Below are 25,610 nucleotides of genomic sequence, written 5' to 3'. Positions count from 1 at the left end.
ATTCAGCCCTGAAAAAGAACTGCCTCAGTGATAAGGACAAATAGGGGGCTGTTGGGCTTGCTATGGGGAGCTGGGGCAGTTGCCTCTTTTGGCTATATTCATTCAATAGTATTTATTGAGCACTTAATATGCGCAGAGCACTGTACTAAGCGCTTGGAATGTAGAATTCGGCAACAGATAGAGACAATCCCTGCCCATTGACGGGCTTACAGTCTAATTGAATAATGTTGGTATTTGTTAAGCGCTTACTATGTGCAGAGCACTGTTCTAAGTGCTGGGGTAGATACGGGGTAATCGGGTTGTCCCATGTGAGGCTCACAGTATTAATCCCCATTTTACAGATGAGGGAACTGAGGCACAGAGAGGTTAAGTGACTTGCCCACAGTCACACAGCTGACAAGTGGCAGAGCCGGATTCAAACCCAAGACCTCTGACTCCCAAGTCCGGGTTCTTTCCACATATGTTATAGTGGTCCAGGGCAACCTCCATCAGCAATTTGCCACACAGATTTTGGGTGGCTTGCATAAGGAAGACGGTCCCAGATGTTAATTTATGACTAAATTTTCAAGGCCCTGTAGGATTTGCACCCTTTATTCTGCCCCTGAGCACAAATGTACATATCCATCATTTACTTATTTATATTAATGTCTGCCTCCCCCTCTAAACTGTAAGTTGGTTGTGTGCAGGCAATGTATCTAACAACTCTGTTATTATTGCATTCTCCCAAGCATGTAGTACAGGGCTCTGCACACAGTAAGTGCTCAATAAATACAATTGATTGATTCCAACCACATGAGTCCTTTACAATTATGACTTTTTGGCCCCTCTTGGATTTGCACCTTGATTGAAAGCATGATCATTTGGGTATGGTGTTGATCTGAGTTTTCCAAAACTGTTGAGATTCTTGTCTTTCGAAACTGACTCTGTCCTCTGATGGTGCAGGAATTCAGGTGCAAATTCAGGTAAACAGAAATACTTGTAAATAGTAATAGTTGTGATCTCCTTGCACCACAGTACAGTTTGGACAAGGTAGATAAATAGCTCTATTTTCTGACCAGAAGCTAAACCAACAACAATTTCAGTTTCCCTTGGCAAGGAGTTAGGGCAGGGATGACATAAGGTCACCTCTGAGTCATGACAGAAAAGTGTATTTGCTATCCGTCACTGATGTCCACTGTGAAAATCTTTCTGTTATGGTCAGTTCTCTCCAGGTAAGCCTTTTTTCTCTCTTTTTTTTAACCTATCACACTCTTCCCTTGCCCTGTCGCCATTACCCAACCCTAAACTTTTGTTTCAAAAATATTTCTCCAAGACTGAGGAGAAGCCCCCTCATCTCTTCCTGCAATCCCCTACTTCATCTGAAATGGCCTGATTTAAAAATATTTTTTTTTTGGCTTTTAAATTTGTCCCACCTTCCCCATCCCACTCAACCCACTGTCACATTGGTCCCATCCCTCTTGTCCTATAGTTTAGGGGGGTCCAGGATGGTGAGGCCTAGGGCGGGATCACAGGTGGTGGGATCTCACCAAAGCTGACGGAATGGCAGATTTTAAAATGGAGAGGGGGAACATGTCTGTTTCCCCTGCCGGATTATAATCCCGCTGAGGGCAGGGAGCGTGTCTTCCAACTCGTTTTGAACACTCCCAAGGGTGAAGTACAGGGCTGTGAACACACTAAGCGCTCAGTAGATACCATCGATTGGTTGACTGGAATGAGAAGGGGAGGAAGGGAGTAAAGAAAAAGCCAGTTTCCCCAACCGAAATGGACTTCAACAGGGAGGTTGTTATTGGGACTGGCAGCAACCACTAGTCAATGAGCTCCTTTGATGTGCAAGCGTCTTGGAGGCTGAACCCCAGGAGTCTGACTGAAACAGAAAATTACAGAACAATGGAGCTTTACAAGATAATTTCCACAACTCTTGCTCCAAGGTGATTATGGGTTTTCCATCCCTTCAAGTTTGTTGACGAGAAAAGCTTCCTACATATTTTAAACAGCCAAATAGACTTGTGCAACTAAAGATTATTGAGTTTTCGTGAGAGCTCCCAAGTGACTTTTAATAGCAGCAGAGAATCCCAAATGGCAGATCCTGTCATTTTATTATGACTGGCATCTAATAAAACTGAAACCAGGTAGATTTCCCTTTTGCTGTGCATAATAAATGTGCTGTCAGTTACGGAGACAAAGAGAAGCTGGATTTATTCCAAGCACACATTTCTCCTGAAATGTTGATGATGGCAAGTGGCAGATTTGAATTCTGAATGAGGGTGCTGCAGACACTTCATTAACTCTTAGATCTGTTACTAAGAGCTCAGGAGAGTGGATCTGCACCATAAGGGCCACCAAGCTGGGAGACGTGCTTTAGCGGAAGCCTGAAAAAGAAGGCTCTGTAAAGGACCCTCGATAAATGAGTGCTTTTCTTCCTGAAGATCTGTGCCATGGAGCAGGTGAATTGAAAGAATCCTTAGTGGTCCCTCCAGATTTTACCCCTGTTGCCAAACCTCTTTTCGTTTCCTTATTGACCAGGTAAGTACAGCTAAAAGCAAAAATAAAGCTTGATGATAATCCTATTCACAAAGTTGATTTCCAGAGATATTCATTCATTCAATAGTATTTATTGAGCGCTTACTATGTGCAGAGCACTGTACTAAGCGCTTGGAATATTCCAATGAGGTGGCAGGACTTTTTTTTCACAGTGCCCTTTGGGATGGAGGTGGGGACTAGGGGGCTATTTGTATTAAAAAGTCATCATCATCCTTGATCTCATTCAGTACTCTTCCTTTGTGTTCTCAGGATGGCTCTGTTCTGAATATAGCTCAACAGTTGGAGTGTCAGAAGGAGGATACCCGCAAAGACCTGTTCAACAACAGGAAGGACCTTCCATGGGGAGCAAATTTTGAGCTTCCTCCTATTGTTTTAGAGTCAGACAGGTAATAGAGAGCTTTTCACATTTTCAAGACCTAAAACAGAGACCCAAGAAGCTCCCGAACCAGTTCCTTTCTCATTTCCAGGAGCTTATGATTCAGCAGTTAATTAAATGCCCATCGGTACTGAAACTTATTTTCATCGGGGGTGGGAGAGGGGGTGTTATTAGCAGGGTCATTCTCTTGACAGTCGTAGGGTAAGGCCAATAAAGGCAATTGCCCCACACCCTGCCGTTTCGCAGCTTCGGGGGCCTGGACTTCCTAGCAGGCAACCAGATCTCCGCTCATATGGTGCTATGCCAGGTGTTGGGAAGAATGGAAACAGTCACGTTGGCACCTCAGACCCTGCCACCCCCTCCCTTCACTCTCCTCCTGCCCTCCTTGCAGTGCATCCAGAGCCTCAATCTCTGGCAGGGGCCGGGCCCCTGAGTAGCAGCAGGAGCCAGCTGGGACAGTCTGCAATGGGACACCAGGGTCAGAGGTAGTGTGGGTGCGTGCATTCTGGCTTGATCTGTTTCAAAGCGGACACTTTGGTTTGTTCCTCACGGCTACACTGGGACTGAGCTGCCCCTCACAGGGTACCCCAATGCGACACCGTGGCCGTGGGCTGGACAGCCAGTCAGCTACCAGCAGGGCTACCGGCTCGTGGAGCAAGCCCGCTGGCTCCGGATGGGTGTGAGGGTAACCAGGGGTCATAGTGTGGTTCCTCTGTTTAGCATGTTTATCCAAGGTCTCCTCTATCACCCCGGCCCCTGCACGCGGTGCCGAGTATTTTCAGGTACTAGGTACCGTTGACCGCCTTGCTCCTACCCCCGTTTACGGCTTAAGTCAACTTTTACTTGAAGCCCTGCCCCTGAGCTGCAGATGGTCCCACCCCTGCTGGGGGGCTGCAGGAAAGTGGAGACCAGGTATAAGCATTTTCTGTGTACCGGCCTTGAGGGACAAATCAGTTTTATCGGGGATAAAGCTCGTTGGAGGCAGAGAGTGGGTCTGTTTTACTTTACTTGAAGCAGCGTGGCTCAGTGGAAAGAGCCCGGGCTTGGGAGTCAGAGGTCATGGGTTTGAATCCCGGTGCTGCCACTTGTCAGCTGTGTGACTGTGGGCAAGCCACTTAACTTCTCTGTGCCTCAGTTCCCTCATCTGTAAAATGGGGATTAAGACTGTGAGCCTCACGAGGGGCAATCTGATTACCCTGTGTCTGCCCCAGCGCTTAGAACAGTGCTCTGCACATAGTAAGTACTTAACAAATACCAACATTATTACTATTATTACTCTTTCAAGTGCTTTGCACACTGGAAGTGCTCAATATCTTGTCTATTTTGTCTATCTCTTTTCTCTTAAATGAAAAGAGTGCTTCCTTAGAAGTGCAGTAAGATTCATTTAAATGTTTTTGGTGCCTATTTCACAGTGAAGGCTACAAATCCTCAAAAGTCACACCATCTAAGAAACTCAGGAAGCCAGATACCCTTCTCACCCCTACCTCCTTTCGTATTCTGGTAACTCCTCCAATGAATGAGGTGAGTATATCTCTGGGGTAGTGCCCCAAATCCAGTCCTTCTGCATGGTCCAGTGCTCTCTTAGAATAAGAGGCTCAGCTACTTGTCTGCCTGACCTTGGGCAAGGCACTTAAGAGTAAGACTGTGAGCCTCACGTGGAATAACCTGATTACTTAGTATTGACCCCAGTGCTTAGAAAAGTGCTTGGTGCATAATAAGCCCTTAACAAATACCTTAATTATTATTATTAAGAGTCAGGAGAATGCACCACGGCCTAGTGGACAAAACACAGGCCTGGGAGTCGGTAGGACCTGGGTTCTAATCCCAGTTCTGCCACTTGTCTGCTGTGTGACTCGGGCAAGTCACTTCACTTCTCTGGACCTCAATTACCTCATCTGTAAAATGGGGATTAAGAGAGTGAGCCCCTTCTGGGACAGGGATTGTATCCAACCTGATTAGATTGTATCTACCCCAGTGCTTAGGACAGTGCCTGGCACATAGTAAGCACTTAACAAATACCATAAACTCACGGGGCAGGAGTTTTTCAAGAGTTTGGAGATAACTGAGTAGCTATCATCCTCTTATTGAAAAACTGTAGTAGTGACAAGTGGCTGTGATTTGGTGCACTCAAACCAGGAAGACAGTTTGCACACTTATTCTAAAGTGAAGTTTAAAGTTTCTCTAGTCCGCAGGGGGTAGAGAAAGGAAAGTCTGGATAGAAAAAGAACAAACTGTGTAGTCTAAAGTATTAACGCACAAGACAGTTAGAATCTTGCCAGGTCATTGAGGTAACCCAGGTGGGTATAACACTGTAATTTTCCGAGGTCATAAAGTTACTTCTTTTGAGTAGCATCTTTTTTGAATATCACCTGTAAAATGCTTCTAAGGGTACAGACACTTCTGATTTCATTCTTCAAAGTGAAAAGGTGAGGCAGATCTGTTTGATAATGCTGCTGTACTCTTTTCTCATAGAAACCAACTTCTCCTAGCATGAAAAGGATGGTTTCCAAGTTTTCTCCTACTCACCCGGACTTAAATATGAAGAAACTAGGGGAGGATGTCCCTGATCCTTCGCTGAGTTCAGAAGCCCTGAAAGAAGTGGCAACAAAGACCAAGAGCATCTCCCTCATTGCTGCCAGCAGACGCTCTAGGGTGCAGGATAGAGACAACGGAAGTGGCCACGTGTCTGTGAATTTCCTTGAGGGACCTGACTGTTTGAAACCCATTGTTGCTCCTGACCCAGAAGAGTCTCAAAGGAAAGTTCAGGCTGACAAGAGGCACCCTCATTTTAGCCCTGGGAAAGACCCAAGGAAGGAAAAGCCAAGGGTCAACTCTGCGGAGAGGCAATCTGGAAAGAAGCGATCGCATTCTTTTATTCGAATCTCTCAAATGGTAATCACATTGCCTAAGGATCTCCCTGGGTAAAAGACAGGGGTAGCTCCAGGTAATTAGTGAGCAAGGAAATCATCTCAGGGTGAGGGGGGGGGCATTTTCTGAAAGCGCCTGGCCTCCCTCCGCCTGAGTTGGGAACAACAACCCTGTGAACAGGGTACAGGGTGAGAATCACAACAGTTTTGGAGTAAGGAGGTGATCAGAAGCTCCCCCAGTTTGAGAAATGCTCTAGTTCTAGTTCTCTCTTTCTCACAGGCCCCTAACCTTGGCCTTATCTTCAACTCATCTCTCTAATATCCAATCTTTCACAGAGTCTTGCAGGTTCTACCATCCCAACATCGCTGGAATCCTCTCCACTCCAACCTTTCCTCTCCATCCGGGCTGCTACCAATTTGATCCAAGCACTTATCCTTTCCCAGCTTGATTACTGCATCGACCTCCTGCCTCCTGTCTCTCTCCGCTTCAGCCCATACTCATTCTATCGTATTTATTCAGCACTTACTGGGTGCAGAGCGCTGTACTAAGCTCTTGGGAGAGTACAATACAACAATTTACAGATACATTCACATTCTCTGCTCACAGTGAGCTTACAGTCCAGAGGGGGGAAGACAGACGATCTAAATAAATACGTAAATTACATATGTGTACCATACATCACTCTGCTACCTGGATCCTTTTTCTACAGTCAATCATATTTATTGAGCCCTTACTGTATGCAGACCATTGTATTAAGAGATTGAACCAATATGTTTAGTCCATGTTTCCCCAGTCCTCAGGAGCCTCCAGTGGTTGCCCATCCATCTCTGCATCAAACAGAAACTCCTTACCATCAGCTTTAAAGCACTCGATCACCTTGCACCCTCCTACCTTGCCTCCCTGACTTCCTGTTACCGACCAGTCCACCTACTTGGCTCCTCTAGTGCCAACCTGCTCACTGTGCCTCGATCTCATATGTCTCACCCCCAACTCTCTCCCGCATCTTGCCTCTGGCCTGGAATGCCAGACTAGGCATATAATGAGGGAACTGAGTGCTTACTCTATGCAGAGCACTGTAATAAGCACTTCAGTATCGTAAGAGTTACTATACCCGATCCCTGCCCTCACAGAGAAGCAGTGTGGCAGAGTGGAAAGAGTGTGGGCCTGGGAGTCAGAGGACCAGGGTCCTAATCCTGGCTCCAACACTTGCTTGCTATAATAATAATAATGGTATTTTGTTAAGTGCTTACTACGTGCCAAGCACTCTTCTAAGCACCGGGGGAGATACAGGGTAATCAGGTTGTCCCACGTGGGGCTCACAGTCTTAATCCCCATGTTACAGATGAGGTCACTGAGGCACAGAGAAGTGAAGTGACTTGCCCAAAGTCACACAGCTGATAAGTGGCAGAGCCAGAATTAGAACCCACAACCTCTGACGTCCAAGCTGTGCTCTTGCCACTAAGCCACACTGCCTCTCTGCTATGTGACCTTTGGCAAGTCACTTAACTTCTCTTTGCCTCGGTTTCCTCATCTGCAAAATGGGGATTCAGTACCCATACTCCTCTAGACTCAAAGCTCCTTGTGGGCAGGTAACATATCTACCAACTCTGTTATATTGTACTCCACACAATTCAGTGCTCTGCACACAGTAAGTGCTTAATAAATGTGACTGATTGATTATTAGAATGTGAGCCCCATGTGGGACCTGAGTATCCTGTATCTACTCCACTGCTTAATATAGTGCTTGGCACATAGCTTTTAACAAATACCACAGTTATTATTATTATTGTTGTTAGGAGGCTGACACAAAGTTTTCCCTTCCGGTTGGCCTAAAAGGCAAAGCCAGCCCAGGTTAAAGAGATGACAGGGAGGAACAAGGAAGAAGAAAATTGGACAAAAACTGAACATATTGGATGAAGAAGCACTTTGGGATGTGTAGCGAAACTAGTAGAAGGTGGGAAAATAAGTGGTAATTTAAACACCAGCACATTTGTAAAACTCTGGTTAGAATAACTCACCCCACACTTCAGCATGATGCTTAGAGTAACAGTAAAAGGAGAGAGAGAAAAAGATGTTGCTGACAGGAATTTTATCTAGTGTTAGGGGAGGGAGTTGACAGGCCCACTTGAGACAGACCCACATTGGATGAACACAAAGACTGCTTCTTGCTGTCTTAGTGCAAACTGCTGCCCTCTCCCTAACCCCCCAGCACTTGGTCGTGTTTTTTTTTTCTCTCTCTTTGGATCATGATTTTCTCAAAGTTTCTGCTCTGAGAAACCCACACCTCAGCCCATTTCTAATCACGCTGCAGCAGCTGATCTGTCTTCAGCTGCTGGAAACAAGACAGACCCTTCCAGTACTGAAACAAAGTGATTTTCCACTTCTCCTTTTCCACAATTCTGTTTTCTAGGGCCAGAGTTTGACCTGCCATGTAAAATGCACCCAGCATCAATCTAGCCCAATATCAGGAAGCTTAGTGGTGCACTAGAGGCCACTCTTTTGGCCCCTGGTCCCATCCCTGAAGTAGAAATGAGTGTTACATTATGCCTCATGAGCCTTTTTTCTTCTAGCAGCTTGCAGAATCTGGAGATTTGTCAGGAGGGTCATCAGAATATGAGATCAATGATAAAAGGCTTAAAAGCACTCACTATATCAAGAGGGTGATTATCTGGAAATTTTCACATTTACAGAAACTTGTGATCTGATATGTAGTGCTGATATGTTTGAACTGAGCTTATCTTGAAGATGGAGAAAAATATCCTCTCGTGAAAGGTGGGGTGGAATAGCAAGAAAGTTAGAGCCTCCAGGAAGCCAGAAAGAGAATATATCTGAGCATAAAGTGTGCTCATTACCTATGGTCTGATTTTTTTCATTATAGGGAGCTGAGAAACCTAGAACTCCCACTATGGACCATCCTACTGAGAATCAATCGCTGCAAACCCACTTCTTCCATCAGTCCAGGGCTATGAAGAGCTTGTCTCCTGCTGTTCCAACAGCCACCAGGATCAAATTCCCCATCACTCACCATGCAGGTGCATTAATGAAAAGCGGGATCCTGAACATTTGTCTGCAAATGAGACTAAAACCCAGGAGGCCCCTATTGAGCTATTATTCACAGATATTCTAATATTTGCAACAGTTGTGTGTGTATGTGTGTGTGTGTGTGAGAGAGAGAGAGGGAGGGAAAGAGAAAGAGAAAGAAAGAGAGAAAGAAAAGGAATGGGAGAATGCCATGGTGTAAGAGCCAATGTGAGCATTTTTTTAATGGCATTTGTCAAGTGCTTACTATGTGCCAGGCACTGTACTAAGTGCTGGGGAAGATTCAAGCTATTCATGTTGGACACAGTCCCTGTCCCGCATGGGCTCACAGTCTTAATCCTCATTTTACAGATCAGGTAACTGAGGCACAGAGAAGTGAAGTTACTTGCCCACAGCAGACAAGTGGCAGAGCCAGGATTAAAACCCAAGTCCTTCTGACTCCCAGTCCCATGCTCTATCCACTGAGCCACAGTGCTTCTCTGGTCCAGAATGGGTGAATGGGCGTGCCTACATTTTTTAAGGGAAAAACAAGTTTGAACCTACTTGCATAAATAAGAGTCATAGGTTCATACTCTCCCATGCACTTAGTACAGTGTTTTGCACACAGTAGGTGCTCAATAAATTCATTCAATCGTATTTATTGAGCACTTACTCTGTGCAAAGCACTGTACTAAGCATAATAAATGCAATTGAATGAGTGAATGAATGAATGGATGACCTTTATGTGTCTCCACCTTCCTGATTGGGACTCCCAGCTTTATGCTGAAAAGACATCTTTCCAGGGAACCCCTGGGTCATGAAGTAACAGTGTCTCATAGGGATGGGGAGCTCTGGAATGGTCACAGAACCCAGAACCTTTCACCTTTGGATTGTTGGTTATAAAGCATTGCAAACTGAAAACTGATTCACAACTTAGTAGAATCAATTTTTGGATCTTTAATTTAGTCTCTTTTGGGCATCATATTTGACAGTGATCAGAGAAAAGTCCTCCCTCTCAAGACCCTCACTCTTCACTATATGTTCCTTTCCAGAAGTCAGATCACTGATGGGCAGAAACTCTATCAGCCTATGCTAAAATAGTAATTAAGACATTTATTAGGCACTTATGTGTGCTAAGTGCTAAGCTCTGGGGTAGGTACAAGGTTATGAAATCAGATAGAGACCCTGTTCTGTGAAGGGCTCACAATCTATCTTATCCCCATTTTACAGATGAAGACACGGAAACCCAAAGAGGTTAAGTGACTCACCCAGTGTCACACAGTCTGCCAGTAGGTCAGCTGGGGGTCTTTAGCCCAAGTCTCCTGTTGTTCAGTCTTGTGCTCTCTTTTAGTGGGCTAGTGGCTCAGTGGAAAGAGCCGGGCTTGGGAGTCAGAGGTCATGGGTTCGAATCCCGGCTCTGCCACTTGTCAGCTGTGTGACTGTGGGCAAGTCACTTAACTTCTATGTGCCTCAGTTACCTCATCTGTAAAATGGAGATTAACTGTGAGCCTCACGTGGGACAACCTGATTACCCTGTATCTACCCCAGTGCATAGAACAGTGCTCGGCACATAGTAAACACTTAACAAATACCAACATTATTATTATTACCTCATTATCCTGTGGTGAATTGTAGGAAAGATATCCCTATGCCTTTCTTCCAAGGCTCTAGCCTGTAAGCTCTTTGAGGGCAGGGAAACAGGTCTGCCAAATCTGTTGTATTGTACTCCCCCAAATACCAGTGCTGGGCACACAGTAAGCACTCCATAAATACCATTGATTCTAAGGAACAGAACTCATTCTGTCAGATGGATCGGTTTCCTCAAAATTGCAGATACTTCCTCAGAATCACAACTTTTGTTTTAACTTGTCCATTGCTAAACCTCATCTCCAGTATTTATTAATTGTGCTCTTCTAATGAAAATCTTGTTTTATTTAATCTCTCCATGCTAAGATGAAAACACACTACAGGTATTAGAGATCAATAAGATTTCCCCCAGCACAGTCCAGCAGAGCAATGCAGATCAGAAAAGAGGACAACTGCACAGGGAGGTCAAAGGTCAGTGCTCAAGTCTTGTTCCCTCTGAGTCTCCTCTGAGAGAGTCTTTGCTAGATACTCGCATGGGCTTGACATGGTAAAGAGGGCTATGTTCTGGGCTGACAGAGAACAACAGTACCTGGTAAGCGAAGAGCTGTGGTAGGGCCCCAATGTGCTGTAAATCTCTGGCCCATCCCAACCAGAGCCCTGAAATGCAGGACCTGACTAGGTCTGAACCAGACAGGAAGTAAGTCAAGGCCGAATGGGAAAATACCGTGAAGCTTCACGTTCAGAAACTGTCCTGAATGCAGTGCTGTCCTTGTGAGTTGGAGAAAGTTGTAGTTTCAGGTTAAGGTGATCAGAAATCAAGTTACCTTAGATGGAAAGGGAAGGGGCAAAAGAGGGCAAGGCCAAGGAGAGAGAAGAGGAGGAGAGGGGAGGAAGAAGGTAATAAGGGAAGAGTGTGTTGTGGGGGAGGGATTGAGGAGAAGTTGTCTCCTGCTCCCTCCGCCCTGGACGAGGAACCAACAGCCAGGGTTCAACCGCTGCTTGTGCCTGGAGGTTGCAGGCATAGTTCTTGGGTCAGATTTTGGCCAGGTTGGCTCTGGTGATTGCGGTCATTTGTCCCTAGGTCTTGAACTTGCGCATCCCTGGGTACCTGTTTTCTTCTTTAAATTTTGTGAGATGCATACACGTGTCCCTGGACCCTTCCAGTTAGCTTAGGCTCACTTGTGATGCAGATTACTCCATCCACCGTGGTGTGTTGTGCTGCGCTCTCTCCGCTGCTCCCAACCTCACACGGGACTGCTGATGGACATTCAATCATGGCCCTAGTTTGGCTTTGTGCTGGGTCAAGAACAAAGACACACAGTCCCTTATAAATTGGGCCTGTCCTTGCAGGAAGCTAAGCTTTGGGGTGGTCAAGCAAATCCAAGAAATTGATCAAACAAAAGTGACAACTATCTGGAGGTAGAAGCTAGGAGACATGGAGCTAAAAACTTGCCTGCCTTCAGGAGCTTCAGCATCCTAATCAATTGATGGTATTTATTGAATTCCAACTATGTGCACAGCAATGTCCTAAGTGCTTGAGAGAGTACAATACAACAGAATTAGATAAGTTCCCTGCCCATAACAACCTTACAGTCTAGAGGAGGACCTTCCCTGGCACTGGGTACCCTGAAACAGAATTAATTAGAGGCTCCATTACCCGGCAAAATTAATCTAAATGTGCACACATCTTTTGAGCCATGTTTCTGTGGAAATAGATGTAACCCATACTTATCACATATTAGCTCTACTTTCATTTTGTGAAAAAATCTTCTTTAAAATGAGATGAAGAATGAGTCATTGATTTCACCACCTGTTGGTACTTTGTGTCAAAATTTTCCTGATCTTGAGAAAGAGGCAATGTAATCGAATGGAGAGCCTTCAAATCCAAGGAATCAGAAGATGGTGATTTTATCCCCAGTTCAGACTAACTTTGTAATTCTTACCCAAACCACTTACCCTCCTCTCTTTGCTTTATAATAATTATGATTATAATTATGGTACTTTCATTCAATCGTATTTTTTGAGTAGTTACTCTGTAAAAAGCACTGTACTAAGCGCTTGGGAGAGTGCAATATAACTAACAAAACAATAAAACCATAACAATACTTTCCAGGTGCTTAACTATGTGCCAAGCACTGTCGTAAGCACTGGAGCAGATCTAAGTTAAACAGGTTGGACACAGTTCCTGCACCAAATAGGACTCCCAGTCTATGTGATTTTAATTTCTCCTCTGGTAAGAAAGGTAGAGTAAGGTTTCCCACTCTTTACTACTTAACTACATTATTAATCTTTGACAAAAACAATCAAGAGGCCTTCCCAGACTGAGCTCCCCCCTTTTTCCCTCTGCTTCTTCTACCCCCCTTCACCTCTCCGCAGCTAAACCCTCTTCTCCCCCCTTTCCCTCTCCACCTCCCCCTCTCCCATCCCACCCCCTCAGCACTGTACTTGTCCGCTCAACTGTTAATATCTTCATCACCCTATTTATTTTGTTTATTTTATTTAATGAGATATACATCACCCTGGTTCTATTTAGTTGCCATTGTTTTTATGAGACGTTCTTCCCCTTGACTCTATTTATTGCCATTGTTCTTGTCTGCCTGTCTCCCCCCATTAGACTGTAAGCTCATCAAAGGGCGGGGACTGTCTCTATCTGTTGCCGACTTGTACATTCCAAGCGCTTAGTACAGTGCTCTGCACGTAGTAAGCACTCAATAAATACTATTGAATGAATGATTACTCTTTTAGAGTCCAGTTCACATCTAACAGTATTTCAGACAGCAAATTGGTAGGTACTGCCAACTCCAGGACCGGTCACAAGCTATTCACACGATCAGAAGAGCACAGACTCATAGAGCCAGAAGATACCATGAGAGATCATCTGGTCCAGCTTCCTCCAGGAAGTGAAAAATGAAGCCATCCACAACAGATGGTGATCTCTATTGTTTTCTGAAAGATCTCCAGGGATGCACTCTCCACAGCCTTCCCCCAGTAGTTCATTCCCTATGTGTGATCACTTTAACAGTCAGAAAGTCAGTCAGAAAGTTCTTCCTTATGTCCAGCTTAATGATTACCAGCTTATCTAAACCTCTTAGTCCTCCTTTTAGTCCTCAGTGTACCCCTAGAGAAAACCCACTTATCACCCTTCCAGTTAGAACCCTCTATATGCTTGGAGACCATTATTAGCAACCCCACTTTAGTTTTCTCTATTTGGAGTTAAATAATATTTCTCCGCAGACATATCTTCCAATTCATTTTTGTTGCTCTTCTCTAGATAATTTCCAGTTGCTTGAAAACCTTCTTAAAATGAGGTGACAAGTCTTTTTTAAGGGAAGTAGGACAATGCGGAATCAGACCAATGCGAATTATAGCAGAAGGAATATCATTTGACTTTTGAGGGTTTTATAATACTCCTGTATGTATACTCCAATACTAAGTTGGCATTCATAATAGCTTACGTTTCTTAATTGAGTTCAGTCTGTGATCAATTATGGCCCTTTCAATCTTTTTCTGCCTTACTTTCCCTAGTCTGTTTTTGTGTTGCTTGCTTTTTGTTCCCAAGTATTCTTCCTTATACTTTTCTCTATTGAATTTCATCCTACTTATGCAGGTCCATTTCTTCAGTTTGCCTAGGGCGTTTTGAATTTTACTCTTGCTGTCTGAAGTCCCGCCAACCCAGCTCAATTTACTATCAGCTGTAAATCTGATGAGCATGTTTTCAATTCTCTCATCTATAGTGCAGTTGAATAGAGCCGGTCCCCAAACCAGTTTCTGCGTTCATACTCCTTGATCCGTCCCAAAGTTGAGTCATCGATGACCACCCAGGGGGTGCACTCGAAAGTCAGCTGGGCGTCCACCTAACAGTCCCTACCTTGTCAGAATTTGGGGGAGAGGGGCGGGGTGGGGAGACCGACAAAATCAAAATCATTGTAGCTTTACTCCCAGCTTTATACAAAGATTGAAATTGCTATGATTTGTTCTTAACAAAACCACTTTGATTACCTCCTCTTTCTTCAGGGGGTTGGAAATTGTTCATTTAATAATAATAATGTTGGTATTTGTTAAGTGCTTACTTTGTGCAGAACACTGTTCTAAGTGCTGGGATAGATACAGGGTAATCAGGTTGTCCACGTGAGGCTCACAGTCTTCATCCCCATTTTACAGATGAGGTAACTGAGGCACCGAGAAGTGAAGTGATTTGCCCACAGTCACACAGCTGACAAGTGGCAGAGCTGGGATTCAAACCGATGACCTCTGACTCCCAAGCCCGGGCTCTTTCCACTGAGCCATGCTGCTTCCCTGTCGTTCTAGTCTCCTCCAAGTACGATTTTTAAATTACTGGTCTGTAGTTACCATAGTTATCATAACATCCTTTTTAAAGAGGAAACGATGTTATCCATTTCCAATTCTCCTGGCCTCCAAGAATTCTCAATAATAGTGGCTAGTAGTTGAGAAGCAGCGTGGCTCAGTGGAAGGAGCACGGGCTTGGGAGTCAGAGGTCATGGGTTCTAATCCCGGCTCCGCCACTTGTCAGCTGTGTGGCCTTGGGCAAGTCACTTAACTTCTCTGTACCTCAGTTCCCTCATCTGTAAAATGGGGATGAAGTCTGTGAGCCCTACGTGGGACAACCTGATTACCTTGTATCTACCCCAGCGCTTAGAACGGTGCTCGGCACATAGTAAGTGCTTAACTAATTACCAACATAAAATAGTAGTTCTGCAGTAATATCTAGTTCCACAAATACCCTAGGAATCAGTCTCATTCCCATTTGAAGCATAGGAGGAATAGGTTTTCTTTGATTAAAGAATAACTTCCTTTCCCCTTTAGGACCTGTAGACAGTGGCAGCAGACATCAGAGTCCTGTGCATCCAAGAAAGCAACCAGCGGGAAGCTTGAAGAGACCAAATTAGATGAACAGAGGTGGAAGTGGAAGAGCTGATCATTTTCAGACAGAGAAGCAGGGGCTGCCAAAAAGAGCTAAGGCATGAGTTCGTCTCCTCCTCCTCCTCCAGAAATGGATTTGGGTCAGGGAGAAATGAGACTGGAAGGCTTCAAGAAAGGGACATTACATCGGATGTTTCTTTTCTCCGGACCTCCCATGGTCAGTAAGAAGAGCAGTGCCTAAGCTTTAAGTAGACTTTCAAAGGCAAACCAACTGCTGTACTTTAATCTGTACTTTAGAGAAGCAACGTGGCTCAGCGGAAAGAGCATGGGCTTTGGAGTCAGAGGTCATGGGTTCGAATCCCAGCTCGGCCACTTGTCAGCTGTGTGACTGTGGGCAAGTCACTTCACTTCTCTGTGCCTCAGTTACCTCATCTGTAAAATGGCGATGAAGACTGTGAGCCCCACGTGGGACAACCTCATTCCCTTGTGTCTACCCCAGCGCTTAGAACAGTGCTCTGCAGGTAGTAAGCGCTTAACAAATACCAACATTACAAACAAACACCAACATTATTATCACTTTCAAAAGGAAGAAGCAAACCTTAACACTTCAACAACATTTTTCCAAGTCTCCACATCGCCTCGGAGAAGGGAGAATTGGAGGTACTTGTTTGTCCCTGACTCTGGCATTAGAAGCCCTCTCTTCTGTGTCCACCTACTACTGCTGGGTGGTGAAAAGCAATATTTAAGGGGAGTTATAGTTCCTAATACTACTGGTTGGATCTGTAATAAGAAGTACTGCATGCTTGACAAACCTGGAGGGAAAAAAGACAGGGAATAGCGATAATGATAATAATAATGATGGTGATGGTATTTGTTACACACTTACTATGTGTCAAGCACTGTTTTAAGTGCTGGGGTAGATATAAGTTAATCAGGTTGGAAACAATCCCTTATCGCATGTGGGGCTCACAGTCTCAATCCCCATTTTGCAGATGAGGTAACAGGCACAGAGGGGTGAAGTGACTTGCCCAGTGTCACACAGCAGACAAGTTGTGGAGCTGGGATTAGACCCAGGTTCGTCTGACTCCCAGGCCTGTGCTGTATCCACTAGGCCATGCTGCTTCCCTAGTGGTGTGGAAATAGTGGAGTTTCTGGGCTGTGGAACCTGGCTGGGATGTGGTGGAGCAGCTTGTAAAAGGTTTGAGGTTGTGTATATATCTATATTATCTATCTGTAAATATATATGTATATATTAGCTGGAACATTTTCAATGAAAAGGGAAATTCTGTCAATATATTACAGGCATGGCATTGGGGCTAGGTATTTTGAAGGCATTTGGTCACTTTTTGTTTTACTTCACCTCAGCGTAACATGTATTGTAACATGGCTCAGTGGAAAGAGCCTGGGCTTTGGAGTCAGAGATCATGGGTTCGAATCCCGGCTCTGCCACTTGTCAGCTGGGTGACTTTGGGCAAGTCACTTCTCTGTGCCTCAGTTACCTTACCTGTAAAATGGAGATTAAGACTGTGAGCCCCATGTGGGACAACCTGATTCCCTTATGTCTACCCCAGTGCTTAGAACTGTGCTCGGCACATGGTAAGCGCTTAAGAAATACCAACATTATTATTATTATTATTATAAAATGGCATGGTCTCATTGAAAAATATTTCCTTATTTTCTGTGTGCCATCTCTACCTCTCATCTTTTGTTAGTTGGGCAGTAAATATAGAGGTCAGAACACTCACTCAGAAATCAGAAAGCCTGAGTGCTACTCCTAGCTAAAACTGAGTTACTTGGTAACTTCACATTTTGGTGCCTCAATTTCCCTTACAAGCCCTGGATGTCAGACATGAGATTCTAATCATCTTAAGGAACTGTGAAAAATATTAATAATAATTATAATAATGATAGTATATGTTAAGTGCTTAATATGTGCAAGGCACATATTAGAGAAGCATTGTAGCTTAGTGGAAAGAGCATGGGCTTGGGAGTCAGAGGGCATGGGTTCTAATCCTGGTGCTGCCACTTAGCTGTGTGACTTTGGGCAAGTCACTTCACTTCTCTGTGCCTCAGTGACCTCATCTGTAAAATGGGGATTAAGACTGTGAGCCCCACGTGGGACAACTTGATTACCTTGTATCTACCCCAGTGCTTAGAAGAGTGCTTGGCACATAGTAAGGGCTTAACAAATACCATCATCATCATCACTGTAGTAAGCGCTGGAGTGGATACAAGCAAATCGGGTTGGACACAGTCCCTGTTTCATGTGGGGCTCACAGTCTCAATACCCATTTTACAGATGAGGGAACTGAGACATAGAGAAGTGAAGTGACTTACCCAAGGTGATATAGACAAGTGACAGAGCTGGGATTAGAACCCATGACCTTCTGACTCCCAGGCCCATGCTCTGTCCACTACACCATGATGAGTCAATTATTGAATGGTAGAATTCCCAGTCCTAAATTTTTACAGAGTTGCCTTAGACCAAAATATTTACCTAAGTTCTAAGGGGCTCGTTCCTAAAATTAAAGACCTGCTGTGCCAAGCACTTTGCTAAACTCTGGGGTAGATACAAGGTAATCAGAATGGACATAGTCAATGTCTCACCCAGGGCTCACAGTTTAAGAAGGAGGGAGAACAAGTAATGTGTCCCCATTTTACAGATGAGGAAACTGAGGCACAGTGAAGAAGTTAAGTGACTTGCACCCAACAGGTAAGTGGTGGAGCTGGGACCAGAACCCTTGATCTCCTGACTCTTCCCCCCAGGCCAAGGGTCAGCCTGAATGTTGTCTCATCAGTGCTTAGAGCACTCCAAAATCCCCCTCGTGATCTTGGTGACACTTGTTTTTGCTTAGGGATCTTGGACATGAAGAGATCGAGAATCTAGTTGTGTGTTAGACTGTAAACCCGTTGAGGGCAGGGATTGTCTCTCTGTTGCTGAATTGTACTTTCCAAGTGCTTAGAACAGTGCTCTATACACAGTAAGCACTCAATGAATACAATTGAATAAATGAATGAATGGCAGGATCTCAAGTTGTTTAATAATAATAATGATAATAATAATTATTATTATGGTATTTCTTAAGCGCTTACTATGTGCCAGGCACTGTACTAAGCGCTGGGGTGTATACAAGCAAATTGTGTTGGACACAGTTCATTGTCCCACGTGGGGCTCACAGTCTCAATCCCCATTTTATAGATGAAGTAACTGAGGCACAGAGAAGTTAAGTGACTACATTCATTCAATAGTATTTATTGAGCGCTTACTATGTGCAGAGCACTGTACTAAGCACTTGGAATGTACAAATCAGTAACAGAGACAGTCCCTGCCCTTTGACAGGCTTACAGTCTAATCGGGGGTGACAGACAGACAAAAACAATAGCAATAAATAGAATTATAATAACAGGCACACTGAAATTACTGTGTTAAGATCTACAGAGTTACTATTGGCTTGCCCAAGGTCACACAGCGGAAAAATGTTGGAGCCAGGATTAGAACCCACGACCAGGCCCATGCTCTATTCACTATACCAGGCTTCTTCAGTATATTTCTTTCTACCTGACCTTCCTCCCTCTCCCAGCACTCCACTTATAAAGCAGAGCATTTAAATGCAAAAACCTTTGCACAATGTTAGAAGATAAAAGCCAAAACGCAACCAAAAGCACCTTCCTAAGAAAGATGTCTTTGACCGGCCAGCTGTATGTTCCTGGCTTAAAGGGAAATGGGAAGTCAAAGGAAGAAGCAGCGTGGCTCAGTGGAAAGAGCACGGGCTTTGGAGTCAGAGCTCGTGAGTTCGAATCCCAGCTCTGCCACTTGTCGGCTGTGTGACTGTGGGCAAGTCACTTAACTTCTCTGTGCCTCAGTTCCCTCATCTGTAAAATGGGGATTAAGACTGTGAGCCCCATGTGGGACAACCTGATTCCCCTTTGTCTACCCCAGCGCTTAGAACAGTGCTCGGCACATAGTAAGCGCTTAACAAATACCAACATTATTATTATTATTATCCCTGTCAACTTTTTCAACCCATCATTTTAAAAATGGACTGCTAAACAATTCAGAGAGATCCTAAGACTGTTGACATTTCTAGGACTGCAGTCCCACAGCCTTATTTCAGTCAAGTGGCATCTGCATATTAATCTCAGAGTGAGGATATTTGAAAAAAACGAATATCACAATTGAACTAATAAACCTTTTTCATTTGCTTTTGGTTTTTGTTAAGCATTTAATATGTGCCAAGCGTAGTACTAATCGCTGAGGTAGATACAAGCTAATCAAGTTGGACACAGTCCATGTCTCATGTGGGTCTCACAATCTTAATCCCCATTTTACGGATGAGGTAACAAGGCACAGAAAATTTAAGTGACTTGCCTAAATTCACACAGCAGACAAATGATGGAGGCGGGATTAGAAACTAGTTCCTTCTGACTCCCGGGCCCGTGCTCTATTCACTAGGCAACACTGCTGCTCATGACCTTTTTAAGGTTCTGAGAGTGGTTTGCTTGTTGATTTTTCTATTCTTCATTTTACTTCACAATTTCTGTATGGTCCTAGAAGGCTTCACTCTTGATTCCCTGAGTCGAATTATTCCCTTATAGTCTTTGGCACCTCTGCAGTTCCTCACAAGTTCGATGGTTCAGCTAATGCAAGAGGCTGCAGATGACTGTTGAGAGCAGATCTTAAAACCACTCAGGTTTTCATCCAGCGATCTACATAAGATAAAATTTATGCCGTAAATATTTATGGGGATGTTTTCGCTGAATCCCCTGACACCAATTTTTTTGTTACTTGAGAGATGGGAAATTTAAATGCAAATATCTGAAGCCTTGGTTAAAACACTAAGGTGCACATACTTCCTGGAAAAACTGTGATTGAACAAACAAGTCCAGATCAAGCCTCAGCACACAAACGAAATGTAATGAAAATGTAGGGAGCTGGTCGGAAAGATTATCAGAATTATTCATTCATTCAATAGTATTTAGTATTTAATAGTAATTAAATAATCGATTCACTTTCACGGAAAGCAGAACTAGAGAAAAAGAAGAATATTTGATGGTTTTTATTGAACACCTATCATCAATCAATATTTTTGCACACTTCCTCTGTGTAAAGTACTGTACTACTAATAATAAATAATAAAGGTATTTGTTAAGCACTGACGATGTGTCAAGCACCAAGTGTTGGGTATAGATACAAATTAATCAGGTTGGAAAGAGACTCACAGTCTTAATAGAAGAGAGAACAGGTATTGAAGCCCAAACACTCGAAAGCCTACAATAGAGTCGGTGGTGATCCCTGCCCCCCTGCAGGAGCCTACATTCTATAGAGGTAGACAAGACATTAAAATAAATTACAGGCTGGGGTAAGCAACTATGTTTAAAGACATGAACGTAAGTGTAACCACTGGGAAGTATCTAAGTGGGGAGATGATGTGGGAGTGCTGAAGTGGCAGAACTGGGGAGGCAAGGTGAGGAAATGAGAGGTATAATCAGGGAGTGCTTCCTGGAGGAATTTTTTGAGGGTATTTATTAAGCACTTAGCAGGTGCCGGGCACTCTTCTAAGCGCTGTGGTAGATAGAGGTTAATTAGGTTGGACGTAATCCAAGTCCCACATGGGGCTCACTATCTTAATCCCCATTTTACAGATGAGGTAACTGATGCAGAGAGAAGTGAAGTGACTTGTCCAAGGTCACAAAGCAGACAGTGGCGGAGCAGGGATTAGAGCCCAGGTCCTTCTGACTCCCAGGTCCGGTTTCAAAAGGGTTTAGAAGATGAGGAGAGTGTGGTTTGCAAGATATGAACTGGGGTGGGAGAATTTCCAGGCTGAAGGGCAGTCGTGTGCAGAGCATCATAAACCACAAGGAAATGCATAGATCTCTAAATATAAGGGCCCTTAGCCTCATCTTTGGCAAAATGAGTTCCAGGAAATTAAGGGAGAATCGACCTTGACAACTTGAGGTATCAATAGATATATTTTGGGGTTTACTATAAATTAGAATCAAAGGTCTCGAGCTCCTATAATTAGTTGTAGTAATAATACTTCCTGAGCATTTCCTGGGTGCAGTTCCTTGTGCTAAGCACTGGGGAGAGTACAACACAGAGACTTAATGCACTCCTGCCTACAAGAAATAATTTTGTTTGAGAAGCATAATGGTTTAGAAGACGCCTGGGGAAATAAGTATATAACTTGGTGACTATTGGGCTTAAATATGGGCACTCTAAGAGAATCTCAGTGGGTACAGCTGAGGAGGCAATACAAAATACAGAAAATTGGACACAATTGACTGGACATTTGTTTTTTCTCAACTGGGAGGCAGTTACTATTTGATTTATATCTTTCAGGACAGCTGTGCCTTTTTTGCAACACCAGGCACGATAGCTGCCATGGCATAGTCTAGATTTTTAATAATGGGAAGGTCAGTGCCCAAAAGGAAAAAAAAATCAATATTTAGGAAATAAGGGGAATTCAAACCCGACAGGTGGATTCGAATTTGGGTAAAGCAACAACCAAATGACTGAATGTAAATTTAAAACTATTCTGGGCAAGTGTGGCTGCCATTTTTCAAATGTAAATAAAAGGCTCAGTACTTAAGACAGAAAAACACCAAAAGCATTTGGAAAAATACATTCCCTAAAAGTTGACATAAAATGACTTAGTTTAGAACTCGCAAAAATGCTCAACGATTAGCCCGTGACTTCCAGCAGAGCTCAGTTAATTTAGAGCACAGAAGTGCTAGTTTCCACTGGCCCCCGGGGATGCAAGCGCCCATCACCGTTGTGGAAACACTTCTTTCTTATCTGATGCCAATCATAATGGAGTACATTGGTTGGTTTAAAACAGAGGCGAGGAGATGAGGGCTGAACAGCTCACTAGCTGTCTGACCCACCGGGCCTCCTTTCAAAAAATGTTAACACCCTCCTTCTCCTCGTCTAGTCCAGTATTGATGATTCAGAAGTTTTGTTTGCTCTAAGGGTGCAATCGGAATGTGAAGGAAAAAGCCACACTGAGGGGAAAACAACTCTACTCAGTTAGGAAATGTTTCCATCCTGAAACAGATGTGGAAAAATTTCAGAGGGGAAGAGCGCTCTCTCCAGATGGAGAGTTGCTTCTGACTCTGAGCTCTTGTACGGGTTGTTCCTGTGGATAGAATTAAATGGAAGCCTCTTGCCTTGGCCCTGCACAAGGCAAACATATTTACCACCAGTAGAAGTAATAATAATAATAATAACGATGATGATATTTGTTAAGGGCTTACTATGTGCCAAGCACTGTTCAAGCACTGGGGTAGATACAAGGTAATCAGGTTGTCCCACGTGGGGCTCACAGTCTTCATCCCCATTTTACAGATGAGGGAACTGAGGCACAGAGAAGTTAAGTGACTTGCCCAAAGTCACACAGCTAAGTGGCGGGGCCAGAATTAGAACCCACGACCTCTGACTCCCAAGCCCAGGCTCTTTCTACTAAGCCACGCTGCTTCCACGCTGCATTTTGGAGAGGTGCAGCAGCCGTTGCAATTATCCAGGCTGGGTCCGACCAGCACAGGGAGAGCTTTGGGACTCTGATTTTCATCTGACTAAACTGGCTTTCCGTACCAACAGCCAGAAGGTGCGAATGCTCCTACAGTAATGTGTAGGTACTCCCATGGAGTATTTTGTATCCATTCTTCTTGGGGAAGCGGTAAACACTGTTGTCTCCCTGGGGTAAGTATACAGTGGAGTCAGAGGAACTTAAAGCAGTGATGAAAATGGGGAAGGAAGAATGAACAGGAAACTACATGTCGAAACCCTCTAGCATATGAATAATTTAATAGTAATATCAATAGGGTGTTCTTTATCATCAATGCCATTTATTGACTACTAATTTTGTGCAAATCCAGGATCTGTAAGGTACAAGACAATGTGACTAGCTACAAAGGAAGAATAAGACATGGGCCCTGCCTTCAAGAAGCTTGCAACCTGCATGGTATCCAAAGTAATTTCCTCCTGAAATCGTATTTTCTCGAGAAGGCTTCCTCTGGAAGTTTGGGTAAAAGGATAGAGGAGCAGTATGGCCTAGTGGAAATAGCTCAGGCTTGGGATCCAGAGGACCTGGGTTCTAATTCCGACCCCGGGCAAGTCACTTAACTTCTCTATGCTTCAGTTCCCCGATCTGTAAAAATATTTACAAATAGTAGGAGCAGGAGAAAAAACAAGGATACGATGGAGAGTAGAGCAAGTATGTAAAGATGAAATAGCTGAATGACTGTAAACATATATATACACGTACATACGTGCTGAGACTAAGAATAACCACAAAAGTTGACTGTTGAGTTGATTGACTAGAGGGTTATGAATTAATCAGGAAGCCTTTCTGGAGGAGGTGGGTTTGAGGAGAGTTTTGAAGATTAGTATAGTTGTATGGCCTGGCAGATTAGGTTTAGTGGGAAAAAAACGGTTACCAGGCAGGGGAACAGCATGAGGAATTGGAGGGTTGAGAGTTGTGTTGTATACACCCTTGCCTTTACTTCCTCTACTCCGACTCCCTTCTTAACCCTCTACAATTTGGGTTCCACCCCCTTCACGCTCCTGACACGTTTCTTTCTTTCTCTCCAACGTCACCAGTGACCTCTTTTCCAAATCTAACAGACTCTTCTGACCTAATCCTCCTCGACCGCCTTCAATACCATGGACCCCTTCCTTTTCCTGGGAACACTCTCTAACCTTGGGTTTTCCAGTATAGTTCCCTTCTTATGGCTTTGGCCAATCCCCCGCATTTTAAGCCCTTAAATCTCCTGCTATTCACTCCCTCCCCCAAGTCCTACAGTACTTATGGTCACATCCGTAATATTTTTTAATGCCTCCCCTCTAGACTGAAAGCCAGGTGGGCAGGAGTGTGTGTGGTAGTCTGCCAAGCACTTACTGCAGTGCTCTGCACATAGTAGGTGATCAGTAAATAATAATAATAATAATAATATTGGTATTTGTTAAGCACTTACTATGTGCAAATCACTGTTCTAAGCGCTGGGGGGATACAAGGTGATCAGGTTGTCCCTCATGGGGCTCACAGTCTTCATCCCCATTTTACAGATGAGGTAACTGAGGCCCAGAGAAGTTAAGTGACTTGCCCAAAGTCACACAGCTGACAAATGGCGGAGCCGGGATTAGAACCCATGACCTCTGACTCCCAAGCCCGGGTTCTTTCCACTGAGCTACGCTGCTTCTCTACCAGCCAATACCATTGGCTGCTTGAAAAGCATGATACCCTGGGCTCTGTGGTGAAAGAAGTGGCTGCGGGGTCACCCTCTCCCCTCCTTCCACGTCGTTCCCCCTCACCCCCAACCCGGCAAGATCAATCAGTGGTATTTATTGAGCGCTTACTGTATGCAGAGAACAGTACTAAGCACGTGGGAGAACACAGTGTAACAGGGTTGGTAGACACATAAGACTAGAGAAGCAGCGTGGCTTAGTGGAAAAAACACGAGCTTAGGAGTCAGAAGTTCATTCATTCAATAGTATTTATTGAGCGCTTACTATGTGCAGAGCACTGTACTAAGCGCTTGGAATGTACAAATCGGCAACAAATAGAAACAGTCCCTGCCCTCTGACGGGTTACAGTCTAATTGGGGGAAGTGGCAGGTTCTAATCCCGGCTCCACCACTTGTCAGCTGTGGGACTGCGGGCAAGTCGCTTCCCTTCTCTGTGCCTCAGTTACCTCATCTGTAAAGTGGGGACTGACACTGTCGGTCGGGACGGGGAGTCTCTCCGACTCATCCATTCGATTGTATTTATTGAGAGCTGACTACGTGCACAGCGCCCTAGCTCCATTCGCTTGTATCCACCCCGGCGTCCAGTACAGTGCCCGGCACGTAGTAAGCGCTTAAATACAAATAACCAACAGGAAGCTTACAGTCTACGGCCGATCTGCCAGTTTACAGGATCCACTGACTTTTTCATTTATATTTCATCCTCGGGCTATTCCCGATGAACCGTGGATTTTCACGCCGGCTCCCACAGATTGGAAATCATGCATTCATTCAATAGTATTTGAGCGCTTACTACGTGCAGAGCACTGGACTGAGCGCTTGGAATGGACAAATTGCTAACAGATAGACAGTCCCTGCCTTTTGACGGGCCACAGCCTAATCGGGGGAGACAGACAAGAACAATGGCAATAAATAGGATCGAGGGGAAGAACATCTCATTAAAACAATAGCAAATAAATAGAATCAGGGTGATGAACATCTCATTAACAAAATCAGATCTGCCTTTCTTCGCCCCCGTTGGTAAGTTTCTCGAGGGTGGGAACCGGATCGTGGCTCAGTGGAACGAGCACGGGCTTTGGAGTCAGAGGTCATGGGTTCG

At 44.3% G+C, this 25,610-nt stretch overlaps 1 protein-coding gene across 1 annotated transcript in view; it reads left to right on the top strand.

The window, feature by feature from the left end:
* LOC100082932 (kinesin-like protein KIF19) overlaps positions 1 to 15,615 on the top strand; it is a 44,955-nt gene extending 29,340 nt beyond the window's left edge. Inside the window, exons 15-20 of the mRNA XM_029053227.1 lie at positions 2,791 to 2,927; positions 4,330 to 4,438; positions 5,390 to 5,809; positions 8,664 to 8,817; positions 10,757 to 10,861; positions 15,215 to 15,615. Coding sequence (XP_028909060.1) covers positions 2,791 to 2,927; positions 4,330 to 4,438; positions 5,390 to 5,809; positions 8,664 to 8,817; positions 10,757 to 10,861; positions 15,215 to 15,297 — 1,008 coding nt within the window. The 3' untranslated portion in view covers positions 15,298 to 15,615. The remainder of the gene's footprint in view (positions 1 to 2,790; positions 2,928 to 4,329; positions 4,439 to 5,389; positions 5,810 to 8,663; positions 8,818 to 10,756; positions 10,862 to 15,214) is intronic.
* Positions 15,616 to 25,610: the final 9,995 nt, after the last annotated feature.

The sequence above is a fragment of the Ornithorhynchus anatinus genome, chromosome 2 (assembly GCF_004115215.2).
Source record: "Ornithorhynchus anatinus isolate Pmale09 chromosome 2, mOrnAna1.pri.v4, whole genome shotgun sequence".
Lineage (NCBI taxonomy): Eukaryota > Metazoa > Chordata > Mammalia > Monotremata > Ornithorhynchidae > Ornithorhynchus > Ornithorhynchus anatinus.
This window is presented reverse-complemented; position numbering and strand designations above follow the sequence as displayed.